The sequence below is a fragment of the Paroedura picta genome, chromosome 9, assembly GCF_049243985.1.
Source record: "Paroedura picta isolate Pp20150507F chromosome 9, Ppicta_v3.0, whole genome shotgun sequence".
NCBI classification, from domain to species: Eukaryota; Metazoa; Chordata; class Lepidosauria; order Squamata; family Gekkonidae; genus Paroedura; species Paroedura picta.
In genome coordinates, this window is record NC_135377.1 from 16,888,034 (window position 1) to 16,907,772 (window position 19,739).

Below are 19,739 nucleotides of genomic sequence, written 5' to 3' on the forward strand. Positions count from 1 at the left end.
TGTGGATTGGACTAGATGACCCTGAAGGTCCTTTCCAAATCTATGATTTTAATGAATGGAAACAGGCAGTCCTTGTTTGGTCAACATTTCAGCGCACCACTTGGGACACCTACTTTTTCGTTACTGCTCCACCAATGGTTCCGTTAAGGTTTTATTGTACCATATGTTACTCATTGTCATGCATTGCTCCCGTCACACTCCTACTCAAGTTTGATAAATCATTCTACTTTATAGTCGCATGGGTTTATTACATCGGGTTATGGCTTAAAAGCATTTAACGACTCACACAAGACCTGAAGACACTGGCCATTCAATAAATTTACTCTTTTTATTCATTTCAGTGGCTTTCATCGTAGCAGCAATAAATAGGCATCTCACATCTTTATAAAACACATTCTTCAAGAGAGTCACTTTTACTTACACTGAACTGCTGTTAACACAACTGGGGATTTAAAATTAAGGTGACTTTAAGATTGTTGACATTTGGACATGAAGCTGGTGGGGAGAAGGTGTAGAAATAGCTACCGCTGGGTGGACTTGTGACCATTTACGACTGTGTGATCTGAAGCGCTTCCAGCATGTCCTCCACAGCTTTCAGAGAGTACTTGGTTTCTTTCTTACTTCGACCAGCGAACTAAGGAAAAAGAAAGGTTATTCTATTTCATGGATCATGCAATGAGTAGTCATTTTGCAACATTATTATAACAGCTGAGTGTATAAAGTTATTCTAATGCTTTACAATGGGAGGATGGACCAACAGGTGACTGCAGAACCCATCAACCAAATGTGCTAATGTCCATTTTTATATTATCCTAAGTCCTGGACAGCCCCAATGGGGAAAGGGGGGGGACCAGACATATTCGTGTGTTTGCAGATAATAAGTGGACACTGAGTGGAAATCTCAACAAACCGAAAGTTCACACAACGTGTTCCTATCATCGCAAAAAAAAGTTGGTGTCGCTTCAATTGGCTTAGAAGCTGAGAGGAAAATAACAGATCATTGGTTTCTGTCTACAGCAGGGGTAGTCAACCTGTGGTCCTCCAGATGTCCATGGACTACAATTCCCATGAGCCCCTGCCAGCGTTTGGACATCTGGAGGACCACAGGTTGACCACCCCTGGTCTACAGTACTTACAAAGCCAAGGTAATTCTCAGTTCCTAGAAAGGACTGGACACATAAAGCTACCTTATACTGGTTCAGACTACAGGACAAGATCAATACTATTGACTCAATCAGGAAGGGTCTCAGGCATGAGCCTTCCACATTACTCACTACCTAATCTTTTCAAATTGAGATGTCAGGGACTGAACCTGGGATCTTCTGCTCCACAACTGTACATGGCTCCTGCCCTAAGATAGCATATAACTATAGCATTGCCAACATACATTGGCTAGAATTCCCTCTAAAACTGTCTCAACAGTTTTGCATATATCTCGCCATACTATGGACATTTTCCAGAACTGCTGGGTTTGTGTGGGTGCTGCCAACATTCAACAAAAACCTTGCTTCCTTAAGGTGCTAGGGTAGCTTAAAGACTGAGCTATGAACCAAGAGAAACCCAATTCAAGCTTGTCCATTGTCAGGCACTCACTTTAGGCAAAATATTGTGTCTGAACCAGCGGTAGGTGTGTGGAATGGGAAATAATACTGTCGGCATCATTACTCTGTAATACAGTTCTTGTAAAGGTAAAGGTATCCCCTGTGCAAGCACCGAGTTATGTCTGACCCTTGGGGTGATGCCCTCTAGTGTTTTCATGGCAGACTCAATACGGGGTGGTTTGCCAGCGCCTTCCCCAGTCATTACCGTTTACCCCCCAGCAAGCTGGGTACTCATTTTACCGACCTCAGAAGGATGGAAGGCTGAGTCAACCTTGAGCCGGCTGCTGGGATCTAACTCCCAGCCTCATGGTCAGAGCTTCAGACAGCATGTCGGCTGCCTTACCACCCTGCACCACAAGAGGCTCACAGTTCTTGTAGGGTCTATTAAAACAACCTGAACGTTCCAAAAACACTATATATTAAAAACATTGTTTTTTTGTAATTTAAACTCATTGCAATTTTTCAATTTTCAGCAGACAGGGAGCATGTCAATTAATAGTTCCACTTAAGGGCAACCCACAGTTTGACTCCCATCCAACCTGCTTTCTATGGTTTGCACTATTCCTCCAGACCCCAGAATTACAAGCCACAAACTAACTGTGGTTCGAAATCCTGGCTTGCAGGACAAGCACAAACCACACAATTCCAGCTTGGAAGCAACATGAACGAGGGCTGCCATTTAAGTGGAATAACAGATCCTGACCACACGAGGGCAGGAAGGCAAGCAAGCCATGCAAAGAATGAGGAGCACGCTCGTTTTCTCCCACCGACCCTTGAAAGACCTGTCAACACTTTCCCCTGTATAAGTGCTGGCTTTCCTGGGAGTAAGACCCACTGAATAAAGTGGGACTTACTCCTGAGCAGACTCACTTAGAACCGTTCCCTAAATGTAGTGTAGTGGGTTGGGATCCTGTGGATTCGCTTCAGTTGCACCAAAGGAAACACCAGAACAGTTCTGCCGATCCAACCCAATCCATTCACTACTGTATCATGTAAAGTAGCGATCCCCAACCTGTGGGCCATGGACCACATGTGGCCCTTCGACTAATTGGAGGTGGGCCCCAAAGGACGCCTTCTCTCCCCCCCCCAGCCCATTACAACACACTTCATTGTTGTGGCGTGCCTGTATCTTATTTTGAAGGGATGTTTAAACATTACCATAGTGATCAGAGAGCGTTAGGGCAGTGGTTGAGAGTAGAGGAGTAAACTACCCCCCCCACCGGGCCTCAGTAAAAGGCGTTGAGTGGTCCCCGACGTCGAGTGGTCCCCAGTGATAAAAAGGTTGGGCGTAAAGAACAGGGAACCGACGATTAAAATAATTTAAGAACACGCTGATAGTTCATTGACCCGAAATGCTAAGAAATGCAAAATAATTTTTTTTTAAAAAATCGAAAATATGTCTGCCACCTAACTTTCATGCAGTCTTAGAGAGGAGAAAAGATCTTGGCAACTGATCTCAAGGAAAAAGAGCCACTTTTACTAGGAGGTAGTCCATGGGCCAGGCTGCTCTCTTCCGCTAATCTTGCTCCTTCCATGCTGGGCTTGTGCAAGAGACCTTCCCAAGTCATTCGGGCCCAGACTTAGCTTTTTGACACCAGCACAATTTCTACGTGTGATTTTGCACGGCAGGTTTATCAGGGAAGGCATCACCGACCACGAACGTCTCTTTTGGTTATAAACGAGAATTGGGCTTGTCTGTTCAAACAAGTTCCATTCGCTTCATGCGGACCCGTGCAACTCTGGCCACCTCCTGCATTGCTGTATTTTGTGAACTGAATACACACACACACACACACACACTTGGCCTTATTATGGCTCTTGCCTTTAAAGTACCTGAAGCTAAAACGTTTCATTAAGTAAAAACATTCACATCTGAGCACTCAATAAATTTCCAACTCAATGCTTTTTTCTTCGAGTATTGCTGCTGTCTTGCAAACTTTGCTGCCTGGATTTACGACGTGTCCCCCCTTTCTCGTAATTAACTCAATTCAGCAAATGTGACCTGTTGACAAAATTCGGTGATCAGACAGGTAATATCCCAGCTGAAGCAAGATGCGGGAACTGTTAACCTGCCTTTGACCCCCTTGGGCTACACTCAAACGTGAGCAGGGGTTTTTTTTTTTTAAGAAAAAATAAATTCAAATAAGATTTGCAAACCAAAAAACCACTGCAAAAATGAACACAAGCCAATGAAAACAAAGCAAGAGTAGCCCCCAAAGACTTACAGAGGTCTAACCTCTTGAGAAAAAAACAGATTACAGAAAAACCTCAACCTTTAAGGAGGATTGTGGCTTTTCAAGAGTCTTTCAAAAATCCTGACACGCATCAGAAAAGACTTTCAAAAGACACTGCTGCATAGCAGTAAAAAAACTGTCCCAAATAAATAGTATTGTGCTTATTCGCTTAGAGCAAAATGGAGCAAAGGCATTAAACATGACAATGGTTACTTATTAATATGAAGAAATTTTTACTTTAATGATATTCACCTATTATGGAAGTTCGACCAAATAATCGATCCATTTTTATTTACGGTCATAGACCAACCAGATAGACCAAATAATATTAAAAGACCAGCTAGATATTTTAATCATTCCAGTTTTAGTTAATGATTAATTATTTTGCCAAATACCATTGTGCATTGATTCAGCTGATAATTTATACCTTCCCTTCTCTTTGAAAACATGATTCATTTTGCTGTCCCACATGGTTTATAACAGAATCACCTCACTACACATAAGCAACACATGGATTCCTAACCTAAAGCACTATATCCAAAAACCATTTATCTGAAGAAGGCGCCGAAAGCAGTATTAAAGCTTCATTCTGAATGGAAGATTAAACTTCCAGTTTAAAATGCTTCTATTGTGAGACATGCTAAACTAATTATCTAACTGGAGAGGTAGGGGAATGTATTTTTGCTTCAAATGTTAAAGAACACAAATTAAGGGAGAAAAAAGGGTTCATTTTAGAGACTCACATCTGTATTTTAACATGTATTTTAAATTTTATTACTGTGTTACTCAAAACATTTCAATACTGCCTTGCAAGGGCCTCTAAAATAGCAATAAACAAAAAAATAAAATAAAATCAACACACACACAAAATAAAACAATTCAAACAGCAGCAGGAATCAAAGAAAAAAGTGTCCACCCACTCGTAGAAGATAATGGGGGGTGGAATCCTCCTGGGGGAAGAATTCCGTATTTTAATACAGCCTTTCTTTACTTTTTTACCATTGAGAGACCTCTGGAACATTCTTCAGGCTTCAAGACACCCCGGAATGGCATGATCATGGAGAACATGGTTGGGAACCATAGCTGTGTACATACTCAACTGGAGACCCTTCCCTTCCCACCCCCTCCAGGCTCATCAACTGGCCACTGTTGGGGGGGGGGGCAGGCTGATATGACCCTATATGACTCTCTTACAGAATTAACGTCCAACCTCTCTCTGAACAAGCGGGGAAAGTGGGGAAAGTTATAGAATAGAATGCCATCTTTTTATTGTAATAATGGGGTATTTATGGGATTTTATGCGATTTTACTTTGATTTTATATTTTATTGTGAACCGCTGGGAGACCTTTTGGCGAACCGCGGGATACAAGTCCAATTATAAATAAATAAACAAATAAACAAATAAATAAATAAATATGGTTGTGCCACCCGATAAATGCTTAAAAAATGTTAAAAATTTATTAAAAACTACTTAACTCCCACTCATTTGGAAAACCTTTCCAGGGCCATAAAGAAACCTCAGGGTTTCATGAAACCCTCATTGAGGAAGCCTGTTTTAGTGGCATGACTGAGAAAGATCTTTGTTAGCCTCAGATGACAGGGGTACCTGACAGTATAGTATTTCTAGTAACATTTTACAGACTTTACTTTCTTGCAGTCTTCAGTCTGTTCAACAATATCACTGGCATGTTGAAGCTTTCCCCCTACCGAGCAGCTTTCAAATGAGAAACTCTGCCATTTCAAACCTTCAATGGGCTGTACTTATACAATGGCCGTACACGATGGAGCCCAGACACTCAAAGAATGACAGACTCTACCATTTTTGACATAATAATAAAACCGCTTATCTAGAGTTCATGATCGCTTTCTTGATTTTTTAAAAAATTACTCATCCTGGTAAATTTATCCAAACCAGAGCAGTGTATCTGGAGTAACACTACAACAAGTTCTTCCAAGAAAGAACATATTCCTTCCTTCAAAGAGCACCCGCCGTGAAAATGTACTATGGTGCTATCAAAGAAAACCAATGCACCCCAAACACGCAGCCCCACAGCTAAACTGTACAGATGAACTGGAAGAGAAGAGAGAACAGCAGAGCAAAAGATGACACCGGAGAAAGAAATTCAAAATAAAAGCTATGGGCCAGATCCCAAAGGAGATTCCCCCACCCCTCCGCCAATACCTTGGCACATTTGGTTGACAAGCCAGGAACTTTCAGCGGTATAGTAGACTCATGCCAAAATGTCCACTCAACTGGACGGAAGCCAAATACAGACTCGTCAACCTTATCTGCTGGACCATTTAGGTCCTTCAACAGTTCAAATGTAAATGTAGCAGGCCAAACCATGCAAAACTCACATGTCAAACAAGGTTCAATATTTATTCAGTCAAGTTCCTTATGGTACCTTTTGCCAGAGCAGGGTGTTAACTTGAGATCCTGGCCAACTTCTAACTTATGTAATTACATCCTACATTCTTAAATTCCCTTTGCAGTTTTCAGTAAGATATGGTATTTGTCACTTTTCGGCTAAAATACAGCTGAAGCATGCAATATATCACAAACGTATGAAGTCACAAAGAAGTTATGACATTTGTTTTAAATATATTTTTGGTTGTGTAAAAAATGTGATCTGTTCTGGTAAGTATCAACCAAGAGTGGGGCCAATTTGCAATCATTTTGATCCAACTCCAACTTAACTGCACAACCACAAACAGACCATACAGTTATAAAAACTGAAGCGGTACTTTTTAAAGTCATGCTGCCATGTTCAGGGAACTGGAGTGAGGCAGAAAAGTGTATGCCACCATGACTCAACTAAATCCTCACAATTTAAGAGGAGTTTCATTTGAGTCAAAATTTAAATCAAGCCACCGATAAAAGCTATTTATCCAATACAGATGCTGTCTTTCCCTCCCTTTTAGGCAGCGGAAAACAATTCACAGATTGTGGAATTGTTAAAAAGCACATTAAACTAACGTAAAAGCATCTATCAAAAGCATCTCAACAGCACTGTCGCTTAAGACTAAATAGCTGACGGTCCACCGACGGTCCAGCCCCTTTTCATGAAATAAGGAAAGCTCACCATCTCTCCAGGAAACACAGTTTCATGGCTTAACACGGGATTGGTAACTATGCCAGAAGTTAACTGCATTGCTGTTTACAGGGGGCTAGCAGCTGCATTCTATACATACAAATGCAAGAGGATTCAATAGTATGACACTAGAAAATTACAGGAGATTAGACAATTTCTCCACTCAAAAAGCTTTTAAAAGGGAGAGGGGGAATGCTATGTGCGCTCTGATCCAAAGTGCCCTGAGAACTGTGTGCAGGGACATGAAAATCTGCAGCCCTGTCTTTTCTGACCTCTGCAAAAGCCCCTTCCACCTTGACCCAAGCACATGCAAAAGTTTTAAAATAAACACCCCTCCCCCACGCAGTGCAGGTCATGAACACTCACCTGATAAGCGCGATTTATTTGGTTTGCTGCCCAACCAGCATACTTCACATTATCCTTTTTCATTTTTGCACTTGCCTTCGAATTGGAAGCGATGTGGCTGGCGGCCTGGAAGCGGAACAGGCCGACAATCAACCAAAGCACGGCAAAATACCAAACAAATACATGGAAAGCAAAGGAGCGCTACGAAAGAATGACTGATTAAAAATGAAGCGTTGCTACATCGACCGCTGAGATGGGGTGGGGGGGATTAGAAAACCTTGCAAATAGGAATTCTCTCATCCAATTTTTCTTTTCAAGAATACGAATTCAAAAATGTGGTCTGGGTAAAGGAGATGTTTACTTCCTCAGGACAGGAGAGTCCCACTTTTGTTACCAAGGGGCACTGCAGTGAACTCTACCAAGATATGAACTACATAACCAAGTTAGGTGTTTCTCTGGGCTTCTGTTTCTGAAACTACAGTTTCCTGTGCTGTTCTAAAACTCGAGGGACTTTCTAAAGCAGTTTGCAAATAACAGCGCAGAAGTTTGCTCTTCAAAGCAAAGTGCGTGGGGGACACACACACACATACACTTTTGAGCCCTGAGGTACATCTAAAGCAGCTCCTTGGATTCCAGCCATCATCTTGGTAACCGTTCAGGAACTTTGGAGGAAGCGTTTCAAAATAAGGCCTGACTACCCAATTAAAATAATATTATCTCAATTACAAACCTTAAAATATAAAATATTAAGACAACTTTAAAAGAAAAGGGGGGGGGGGAAGCACTGCTAAGACATACAAAGCAGGAACGATCTTGCTTCCAGAAAATGCAAACATTTGTACAGCGCAACCTGACTGCGAGTTTTGTGAGAGCTTTCATTTGATCTGGCAGATTCTTATTAACAGATCATAAAGCAAAGTCACAAGTGTCCTTGAGAGGGGGAAAAGAAGTTGAGCTTGCCATCTGCAAAGATCAACATTTATACTTCTATGCTACTAAATGTCGTATTGGGTTTTAAGGGTAAGTGGTCGTCCTTTCGATATCCAAGTTTTGCGCTGAAATTGAGCTTGCAAGAACTGCAACATGTGCATGCTGTGTGCTGTCAACTCTATGAATTAATGACCTCTAAAATGACCTATCGTTAACAGCTTTGCTCTGGTTCTGCAAACTGCAACTTCAACAGAGAAGAATATTAATACATTACCGAATATTAATATCATACGGTACATGCACACACAGAAGTGAAATCTGTATAGGTACGGCATTAATGAATTTAGTTAGTTAGTTAGTTTTATTACGGTCATAGACCAGCATAAGAAACATCCATTAAAACCAGGAATTAAAACATCTTAAAAGATAACAAGAGAAAATAGAAAAGGTAGATAAACACAGCTGCCCAGATTCATTTAAGACAGACCATTCTATTACGAATTTTGATCGCTGCTGCATTTAATGAATTTAGACTTTGGAAAGCGTCATTGTGTGCATTTTATTTGATAAAGGACGAAACAAAGAGCAAACAGATTTTGCCTTCTGGATTCTGATCGACCTGAAATTTCCCAGCTCCGTCCTTTTGAATGATCAGCACTGGCCCCAACCCACGGAAATCCACGGAACAATTTAAAAGTCGGTACAAATAACCAAGTTCTCTAAATGGCTGTGCTAAATAACCAGAAATGCAAAACCAGCTCTAGTGAACGAGAGGCAACAGTGCTGACATCTATTACCAGTTACATTTTCAGAATTTTGACTTTAAGACACGATAAATTATAATGACGAGGGGGGGGGAGAAACAAAAAGAAAACTTGTGGATCAGAAACCTTATATAATTGTGCAACAGCCAAGGATCTAGAGAGAGAGACCAATTACACAGTTTTTCATTTTATTCCCCTCTCACCTTCTGTACTCCGGCCAAAAGCAAAAGCTTTACTTATTTTTAGGTGAGGGAAAACGCCTTCAAACTCACCATGTACAGTCCGAATAATGCTCTCATGTTCCGGTTGTTCAGCTTCAGTGCCTGTGCAAAATATTTTCTCGAAAGTTCCAGGTTTTCAAGCCCTCCTTGGGTATATTTAACCTGTCGCATGAGGCAAGACAAATTAATAGGCACGGACCTATTAGCGCTAGGAGACTGCACTGGTTATAAGCTGCCGTAGTATTTTGGGGTCCTGACCTGGATGGCCCAGGCTAGCCCAATCTAGTCAGATCTTGGCAGTTGCTCCAGTACTTGGATGGGAGACCACCAAGAAAATCCTGGGTAGCTACCCAGAAGCAAGCAATAGCAAACAACCTCCGTTAGACTCTTGCCTCAAATACCCTGTGGGATTGCCACAAGGTGACTGTGACATGACAGCCTTTCCCCTGACCACGCAGGGGGAAAAAATAAACAGGAGGTTTGCGGCACGTAAAAGACCGAGACAGGCCAGAATACACTTTTGTGGACCACATCCCACTAGTTCAGGTATAATGAATGGATTTCCATTTGGGTGTATTTTTGTAGGAGATGCAAAGTCAAAGAAACCGACGACAACAGGGTCAAAAGGGCCATGAAACTCAGGAAGCGCAGTTTGGAAAGTAATTGCACAAAACTTAAAGCTAATCAAGAAAAACGTAGGGACCCTTCACCAGTTAAGCTGTCTTATCTTACAAAAAGTAAGACTCCGCTTGCCAAAATTTAAGACTCCCCACCCATTTCAGGTGTCCACTATTTTAGGATTACCAGTGAACGGCATCTGCCTTTTTCTTGGTAAGATCTAAATTTCACATAATTACATTTCATCCTGTACTTCCTGCATCTCACGGCCCCTTGACCTTGCTGTTTGTTTCTTCCAAACCTGTGTGTTAAATGACTGAACAGCGAGGATCTGTTTACTCATACGACATGGGCTGTCTATGAAATATGCTGGGATAAAATTTTGGTCGCCACATGGCCAGTATACCTTTTGCTCTAGCAGACCAACCTCCTGGTTGTTTTAGTCTAACTGAAAACAGCGTCAGACTAATACAAGCTTGAATATGGACCCAAACCGTCTAATGCAGGGGTAGTCAAACTGCGGCCCTCCAGATGTCCATGGACTACAATTCCCAGGAGCCCCTGCCAGCGAATGCTCACCTCTGCAAACTGCTGGCAATACAAGTGGTTGTGCGGGTTCGTCATCATGAGCTCCTCCAAGCAAAACGCCGCCTTTGCGTAGCTGCGGAACAAAAGCAGGGAGAGGCTTTCCAAAGGGAACTGTGCAAGACGGCGGCTTCAGCTCCCCTGCCACACGGATGGGTCGCTTATAAGATAGTTACCTTTATGCACCTTCGATACTAATAGACCCAAATTATATGGCTTAAATTATAAAGTATAAGGTATAGAAAATATAAGAATTAGGTAGTGGGTTGAAGACTTTGTTTGCATCCCTGGGGGGAAAAACAATTCAGAAATAAGTTTACCGTGGAAGTAAAATACGAAAACGAGGTTTTATACCTAGGAACTCATTCAGGATGAAGCTTTTTGCCATCACCAGCTTGGAAATTTCTTTCTTATACACTGATGACTGTGGCAGGACCAAAACACTGGCAGAATGTCTAGACCAAACCCAACAATGCAAGTGTTCTGCTTTCCACTTTCGGTTGTTTGTTACTATGCAAAAGAGGGGCTTCCAAACTTGACCTATACAAGCCTGCAGGAGTCTTCTGCAGCTTCATTGCCTTGCTGAGCATGAGGCACATGAGTCCCGTAAGTTCCACTGTGTACATTAGAGCAGAAGTGGCAAATGCACTGGAGAACCTGCCCTTTGCTTTTCCCAGGATTATGTCGGACCTGAGACTAGGACCTGAGCCTACTCTAAAGGCCGGATTCACACACCCAAGTAGGACATAATGCCCCCCTTGACAGTGACCAAAAAGCAGAAGGCCATTTGGGACCTGCTTGATGCCCAGACAGAGTCAGCAGTGATTCCATTCACTCAAGCTGCAGGAAAAGGGCTACTATGACTCTAGTGCTGCTGTCGGCCACTTGCACATACATCTGATTTCATAATATTATGGTTCCCAGGGGCTTCAAGAGGGATAGCAAGGGGAGAAAGCAGCAGAGCTGCTTGTGTAAGCTGTCTCAAGGGATGGCTAATTACAGTATCCTGACCAATCTATAAACAGACTTCTGCTGCTGTTGTTAAGCGGACTTATGAGTTCAGTGAATGGGCACCTTATCATATGAGATGCAAGAGAAACATGCTCTCTTTTGAAACAGATTGATCAAGCCAAGGAAATCATAGTGACTGTTGCTGAAGTATAATTCTTTGTCTCCTAATTTGGGGCTTTGAGAATTTGGAAGGCAGAGATATGCATGGCCACTCAATTCTACATCGATGCTGAAAAATCTCCTTGTCTGTTATACAGTTTGGACCAGGGGTAGTCAAACTGCGGCCCTCCAGATGTCCATGGACTACAATTCCCAGGAGCCCCTGCCAGCGAATGCTGGCAGGGGCTCCTGGGAATTGTAGTCCATGGACATCTGGAGGGCCGCAGTTTGACTACCCCTGGTTTGGACTGACATGAGAACTACAGCAACTGCTGATATCCGGCTTTAATTATAAAATGTCAACAATTCTTTGAGCATCACAGAACACGGAAAAATGAGCATCTGAAATTTGATATTCACAACCGGGCCACAGGATCCACAAACAATGGAATTTCCACACTTCTTAAACCTCAATGTTCCAAGCATGATCCTAGCTAAAGACAACTTAATGTCAGGCTAAGGTTCCACCGAACATATGGGCAATCAGTAAATCAGAGAAGCTTAATGCCCCATGTGAATACACCCCTATCATGCTATGTCCTTCATTGCTGGGCCTGCTTTCTGGTCTTCAAATCTGACTCAGGAAGTTAAAAGCTGCCGTGGCGACTCAACTGGAGGGGAAAAATCAGCGCTCTCTCCTGTCTACCAGCACTGGATTTCGGTACCCAGTATTACAAGACGAACACCAAATTGGTAAATCTGCCTTGGCCTCACCTGTCTCCACTTCTGCTTGAAACAGCAGCAGTAAGAGAGAAAGGTGCTGATTCAATGATGAGGAGGACTATGTGAAGTGTAAGAATCTTGTCTCTGTACAGTGCTAAATCCCGAAAACCTCAATAATTATTAGTTGTGTCAAACGTACACAGTTTGAAAGCTGAAATTGTAACAGCAGAGCTGTATTGTTTACAGGTCTGCTCATGACTCCCCTTCCCTGTTCTATTCCTATGGTGAGCTGTCACAATCTCAGCATGGAACACATTCACACTTCCAACCTGCAGAGGTGCTGCGATACTGTTAAAACCACTACTTTTATATTTTTTCCCCAAAAGGGGAACAAGATTAAAGCTGATTATCAGCTTAATGCCTTTAGAAGCAAGTGTGCTACTCAGAGAAGAAATCCAGTCTTCTGTGTTTTGTTCAAAGAAGTTTGCAAATGCACTCGTTTCGTTCTCACAGATAGAATTTTTTTTCGATACTGTGCTACTAGTGGCTATAAGGCTTTTAATCTGTGGGCAGTGCTTGTCAGCTTTCAGACAGTTCTTAATGGTTAAGCACTATAGAGTTCAATATTATTATTTCCAAAAAAAGCCCCTACCACTAAAGATTATTTCCCATTAAGTGATAATCGGATGACAATAATGAAATACATTTTCTGCACCTGAAACAGTCTCCACTCTAGTACTCTTATAGATATTGCTACAAACCCCAGTCCCTCCTTATTGTGGTGCTAGGTTAACATAGCAGGGGTGGGGGAATTATCAGCAGTAACTACTTTTGAAAGAACAGGTCACTGTTATCATACAGATGGTTGTTCATAGAAATGTGGCAGACCTGCCACTGCCTCTTTCATTTCGTGGCCACCTTCCACCAAGATGGACTGATTTAAACAGCCTAGGGAGAACCTCATTTTCCATCTGAGGATTAACACTTTTCCTAACCAAGCTTTAACAATTAACTCATACCGGGCTACTACTGATGACTTGGAACGGCCCACACACGGCTACGGAGGTCCCAAGAGAGATCCTCACTGCCCCACCATCATGCCACATCCCCATACTGGACCACTAGTGAGAAATATAACCCAGAGCTCCATAGCTTCCTTCTGCTCTGTAGAACTATATGTTTTGGCTTTGTACACACATGGGAAAAAACTAAGCCGGAGTCAATATGCCGAAATCAGTGTGCTTAAATATGCGTAATGCTTCAACGGAATGAGGTCTAAGTGCCCCAAACCTACCACAGACGAGGGCCAGTGACCGCTGATGAGAAAGAAAATGAAATGTCCATGGCCTCTACATCAGGGGCAGTCAACCTGTGGTCCTCCAGATGTTCATGGACTACAATTCCCATGAGCCCCTGCCAGAAAACGCTGGCAGGGCCTCATGGGAATTGTAGTCCATGAACATCTGGAGGACCACAGGTTGACTACCCCTGCTCTACATGACAGTCATGAATATTCATAATTTGTCCTGATCACAGTGCACACGACCTGTTGTGCCCCCTTGATACCGCTTCAACCCCAAAGGAAGGTAAATTTGGCTCCTCAGACCTCTCACAGGAAAGCAGGGATACATGTGACTAGAACTGAATCCGGTAGCATCCTAGGGGACCAACAAGATTTTTAGGGTATAAGCTTTCAAGAGGCAAAGCTCCCTTCATCAGCACTAAATGCCCGGTGTTCGAAAAGTTGAAACGGATGGCGACTTAATTGTAGGCAGAACATAACTCATTTGTATTAAGGGTAGACTGAATTTTGAAACAGTGTCTCTCTTTTTCAAAGACAGACATTTGAAGTAACTGGTTTTAAGCAAAAAAATAAAGTCAAATCTAATTTTCAATGAGTTAGATATTTTAAAAATAACCAACATCCTTTCTACCTTCAATTGCTTCTTCTTCTTTTTTTTTCTTTCTGCTCGTTTATTTTTTATGATTGCCAAGCAAGGATAACATTTCCTTTATCTGACAAAGTCAATTACTGCCCACAGTACTTTATGGCACTATGAAATTGTTAGTCCTTAACGTAACACCGAGATTTCTGCCACAAAAGATTACTTGAAATTCTCTCTGTGAGTCTACTGTTTAAGCAGAATAGCCCATTATTATAAACCTGTGTTATTTGTTGCATCAATAATCCATGCATTAAAATTACCCAAGATTAACAAGAGATCATTTTATTTAGTCTCAGACAGAAATAAAATTGGTGTTTATAACGCAATGAGAATGTTCTCCCAATAATCTCATTACTTTACTACTTTCTGGAGGAAGGAAGGAAACAACGTGGGACAATTCTGTTTGGGGGTGGAGGAGAGTAAAGCCAGGAGAAAACCCCACAATGACTTGCCTTAGAATAAAGGCTAAAATTAATGCGGTGATATTAGAAAACTAGAACTGAGGCTGTCAGCTAATCCGCTCACTCTGGGATTTCCTCTTGTCACTAAAGCAATAAAAAGCTAACAAAAACATTAAATATCCAATCAGAAAGTTCCTACCACCCTCAACATATTTGACTGCGCGGTGCCTTGTAGCCAGGCAACCAAACCCTTAAAATTAAGCCACATATTTTCTTCTAATAATACAAATATAGACACCAATGCACATTTTCAACTCGTGTCTTTATAGCATGTCTCCACATGGAGAAAATTCTAAAACTTAACAGTACGGCATCCGATTCCTTAAATGTAGTGCCTTTAAACTTAGAATTGATAAAACAAATAAAGTAATGCCGCCAAGCCATGTGCTACATTCATTTAAATGAAATTTGTCTGACAGGTGACATTTATTCCAACTCGGCAATTCAAAGGAAAGCAAAGCCTTCCTGCACTTAAATAAATACGTTAAGGGATTTGGAAGCCTGCTCAGAAAAATTTTTTTAGATGCACAATGCTTGTCCTACTACCAAAACAAAGTTGTGTTTCAGAAGAAAGGCCTTCAGAAGGAGCCATGGGCATCTATTCTCTGCGCATAAGAAACAGCCCCCCCCTTGGGGTCCTTTGTCAAGTGGGCTCTGCAAATAACTTACTCGTGTTCATTGATGTAAAGTTCTGCAAGTTCATGCCAGGCTTCCTGGTCACCAACGAACCTAAACAAAGGGTGCGACAAAAAAGGGAAGGAGAAAAGGAAAGCAGAGTTCTGTAAAATGAACAGCATGGAGGCAGAGGGGTAAATACATGCAAATTCCATTTTAATTAAAAAAAGATTTATCAGAACAGCAAAACACAAATCCGTATTCTCTAAAAACACTCACTGTTCCAGATACTCATTCAGCTCTCGGATGGCCTCGGCGTTTCTCCCCTGGGCTTTTCGAATGGCAATCTTACGCTTTCTCGCTGCCTGCAGATTGACATTAACAGAGGATTATGCGCTCATAATTCCCTGGGTTTTTGTAAGGAGGCAATTTGACTGTGCAAATTATTATCTCGGTTCCAGAGGAATTCCACTGGAGAGCAACTGCTTGGCTGGAGTTTATAAATATACCCTATGACATCCTGCTGAGTTACAACCCCCCCCCCCCCAAAAAAAAACCAACAGAAAAAACCCTGCTCGCTATCATGTTGCGTGAGGTTTACTTTTCATGTGCAGAATGTAAGCATCGCTTGGTTCAAATAAGTGACCGTCCAGATTCTGATCAATATAAAACAGCAGGAGATCCTAATCTTTATCCAGCACAAAGTCCACCAACCTATCATCCATGTGCTGACCCAGAGATGGTCAGGGCTGACACAGGAAGGTCAGGGGGGAGAACACTGTGCCACAAGGACTGCCATTTTACCCAGAGAAGTCTCCGTAAGTCTCCAAATGCCATCTTTCTGTGTCACAATGCCGTTTTGCAGTGGCATTATGCAACTCCAAGGACAGACATCTGGGTTTGCCAAACCAGCCTCCGCCTACTACAATGGCCATACCGAGCGGTGGGTGCAGTGTTCCTGGCAGCGCAAAACGCTTGGGAAAATTTAAGTTCTTAGCAGTTATTCAAACGTTTCAGAGTTCTACGGCCGCTGTCCCGCCAAATTAACAGCCCCGTAACTGGAAAACAGATCAAGCCACACGCCCGAAGAACCTCAGCTTGCGAGCACAAGCCATCCACCAGAACGATCCTCTCTTTTTTTGTTTTGTTTTTGGGGACAGCTTCGTCTGCAGCAACAGAGCAGACAGTTCATCACCATGAGAAGGGTTCTTTCTTTCCACCTCTGAATGCCGTTCCTTCAGAAACACACAAGCGGGGCCTCCTCAAATGATTCGGAATTAGACTTCCCAGCGGCTGCTGCTCTATTTGTCAACCGCAGTCTTCCCACACAACAGAAGCCATTCAGGCCCCTACGTCTCCTGCTACTGGAAACTTTATATGCTTTTCTAGAGCACATGTATAAACTGATCATTATCTCAGCCCAACCCCTAGCAGACATTTGATCACATCAGATAACCAGGGAGCTCGGTCAGGAGTGTTTAATGCCTAATTCTTTAAGCAGCGCAAGCACATGGCATTCCTTGCGTTACGACTACAACCAAACAACTTTCTTGAAATCCTCACCTTTAAAATGTGCACCCTTTTCCCTCTCCGCATTAGAAGGCATTCTAAAAATGCTTATTTATAACCTGCCTTTTCCAGTGAAACTCGAAAAAGGGTACAAAATTTAGTGATGCTACAGGCACACTCGAATAAACATTGTAATGAGGCTGGAATACCAAGGTAGAAAGCAACAATAAAGACAATATATGACCCCAGCAATGGATTAAAGGAACTGGACAGCAATACAAAAAATAACCCTAGAAATATAATAAAACACCGCCATCAACTATAGACCTTAAAATGCACGTATACACATTGAACATCTATATCTTAACAAGAGATACCAATGTGCAATTCCAGCATTTAACAGACAAGTCCAAGTTGCTTAGCTTGAACTTGTTTCCCAGATGTGGTGAAATTGTGAAACCTGCACTGACCTAAGAAGCCACACAAGAACCTCCCTGCTGGATCAGATCAGTGCCCTGTTTAGTCTAGCATCCTGCCTCACACAGTGGCTAACCAGTTCCTCTGGAGATACAGCAAAAATTTTGGTGGAAGTTCTAAAAGTTAGAACTAAGCGTTTTATAGGGTATCTTATTGCAATCGTTCTGTTGACGTTTATATATAACTCGTTTTTAGACTTTTGCTCACTTATATGCTGTGTTGCTATGAAATGCCAGTAAAGGGAATGAATGAATTTTGTTTTCCATCCTCCAAAACTATCCATCTCCCTACAGTGAAGGGACTTCTTCAACCTTTTTAAATTTCCATCCATCCATGCATCCATCCCCATCCAATATACTGCCCTCCCTTTCAGCTCAGGGCGGTTGAAATTATAACTCTCATATGCAGTACAGTACAATGAACATTCAATATAAAACTTATTTAACTGAAACTTGTATCAAACAGTGTAATAAAACAACAACCAACCAACTGTGATATAACAACAGTACTCAATAACAAACAAGTTTGGTTGTCTGCACAGTGGACTAGTTTTCTGTTAGTGCAGATTATGGGGCTTCTGGCTGGTGGTTAGCGGCTTGTTCACTTGTCTTGGCCAAATGCTTGGTGGAAGAGCTCCTTTCTGCAGGCCCTGCGGAATTGTGTTCACTCCGGCAGGGCTCTGACGTCCTCTGGGTAGCTAGTGCAATTGTTGGAGTGCGGGCAGTCATGCTTCCTTGCTCGGCCCTTTCCTACCAAACCACAGGACCTCTGTCTTTGCAGGAAAAAGCTTCAGATGGCTTTGCATGAGCCAGCTCATCACTGCTTCCAGACATCTTGCTAATGAGTCTCTGGGTGAGTCAGGATGGCCGTCCATCATGAGGAAGGACCGGGTGTCGCCAGCATATTGATGACATCCCAGTCTGAACCTCCTTATTAGCTGGCATATGGGACAAATGATACCTATTAGAAATAATTGTCTTCTAGATCAAGTCAAATCTGAAGTTTAACTCTAAGAAGTTAAAATGACCAAACTGAGGTTATCATACTTTGGTCACATTCTGAGAAGACAAGAGTCACCAGAAAAGGCAATCATGCTAGGACAAGTGGAAGGCTAGGAAAAGAGGAAGACCCAGCATGAGGTGGATTGACTCAGTCAAGGAAGTTGCAGTCCTCAGCTTGCAAGCTGTGAACAAGGCTATTAACAATAGGATGCTTTCGGAGGTCATCCATTCACAGGGTCTCCATAAGTCAGAAGGGACTTGACAGCATCTAGTAGACACACAAATTTGATCTATCCTGATTGTTTCATTGCTATAGATGGTTTTTGTCTGCTTGTTCTGCCCCCCCCCCCAATTCTTCTTCCCCAGTCCCACTGTATTATTTTGTTTTATGATGGATCTTTGCTAATAAACAGAACTGTTTTATTATGTTTGTTCTCTAGTCATGGATTGATGGGATAGTTTCTCATAACTGCAGTCCACTTGGTCTACTGCATTACTCAGCCTTAGGAGGAAACTTTATTGTTAGATATAAATCTAACCAGTTTGGTGTAGTGGTTAGGAGTGCGGACTTCTAATCTGGCATGCCAGGTTCGATTCTGCACTCCCCCACATGCAGCCAGCTGGGTGACCTTGAGCTCACTAAGGCACTGATAAAACTGTTCTGACCAGGCAGTGATATCAGGGCTCTCTCAGCCTCACCCACCCCACAGGGTGTCTGTTGTAGGGAGAGGAATGGGAAGCCGACTATAAGCCGCTCTGAGCCTCCTTCGGGTAGGGAAAAGCGTCATATAAGAACCAACTCTTCTTCTTCTTCTTCTAAATGCTTTTTATCACACTTTGTAATGCACTTGCCGACTGACTGAATAGTTCTTATCATATTCGTAACCCACAAAGCTTGTAATAGGGGGGAATAATTTTAAATATTGTACAACAGATTTGTTATGCCAGTAAAGGTTTCCTGAGGCTTGAGCACTACATTTGGATGTCCAAATCCAATTCATAAACGCCGACTCCCTAAAGCAGGGGTAGTCAAACTGCAGCCCTCCAGATGTCCATGGACTACAATTCCCAGGAGCCCCTGCCAGCATTTGCTGGCAGGGGCTCCTGGGAATTGTCGTCCATGGACATCTGGAGGGCCACAGTTTGACTACCCCTGCCCTAAAGGAAAACTCATTGTAGTTTAGGAAATGGTATGAATGCTGTAAATGAAGTATTCTGAAACTGTACCATCCAGGCAGGTGTTGCAAACTCCATATGTTCATTGAGGGGAACTCCCTACTTCATCATTACAATGCATACTGTTTTTCCTATACAGGAATTAAACTCTCTATCTAGAAAATCATAATGTATGAATGATGGTTCAGCAGACATCCAGACTACACATTTAGGAACCAAAGTATAAACTTTTAAACGACATTGCTGTTCAATCAGATGGTGAATTTTAGTAGTGCAAACTTATTTCAACTTTGGCTTGCATTCTTTTCAAGCAGAGTGATAACTGAACCC

At 42.3% G+C, this 19,739-nt stretch overlaps 1 protein-coding gene across 1 annotated transcript in view; it reads right to left on the bottom strand.

The window, feature by feature from the left end:
• Positions 1-309: 309 nt before the first annotated feature.
• EMC2 (ER membrane protein complex subunit 2) overlaps positions 310-19,739 on the bottom strand; it is a 43,401-nt gene continuing 23,971 nt past the window's right edge. The window contains exons 6-11 of the mRNA XM_077351653.1: positions 15,526-15,611; positions 15,301-15,360; positions 10,386-10,467; positions 9,240-9,350; positions 7,295-7,399; positions 310-634 (exon numbers count right to left, since the gene is read on the bottom strand). Of these exons, the coding sequence (XP_077207768.1) occupies positions 548-634; positions 7,295-7,399; positions 9,240-9,350; positions 10,386-10,467; positions 15,301-15,360; positions 15,526-15,611 (531 nt within the window). The 3' untranslated portion in view covers positions 310-547. The remainder of the gene's footprint in view (positions 635-7,294; positions 7,400-9,239; positions 9,351-10,385; positions 10,468-15,300; positions 15,361-15,525; positions 15,612-19,739) is intronic.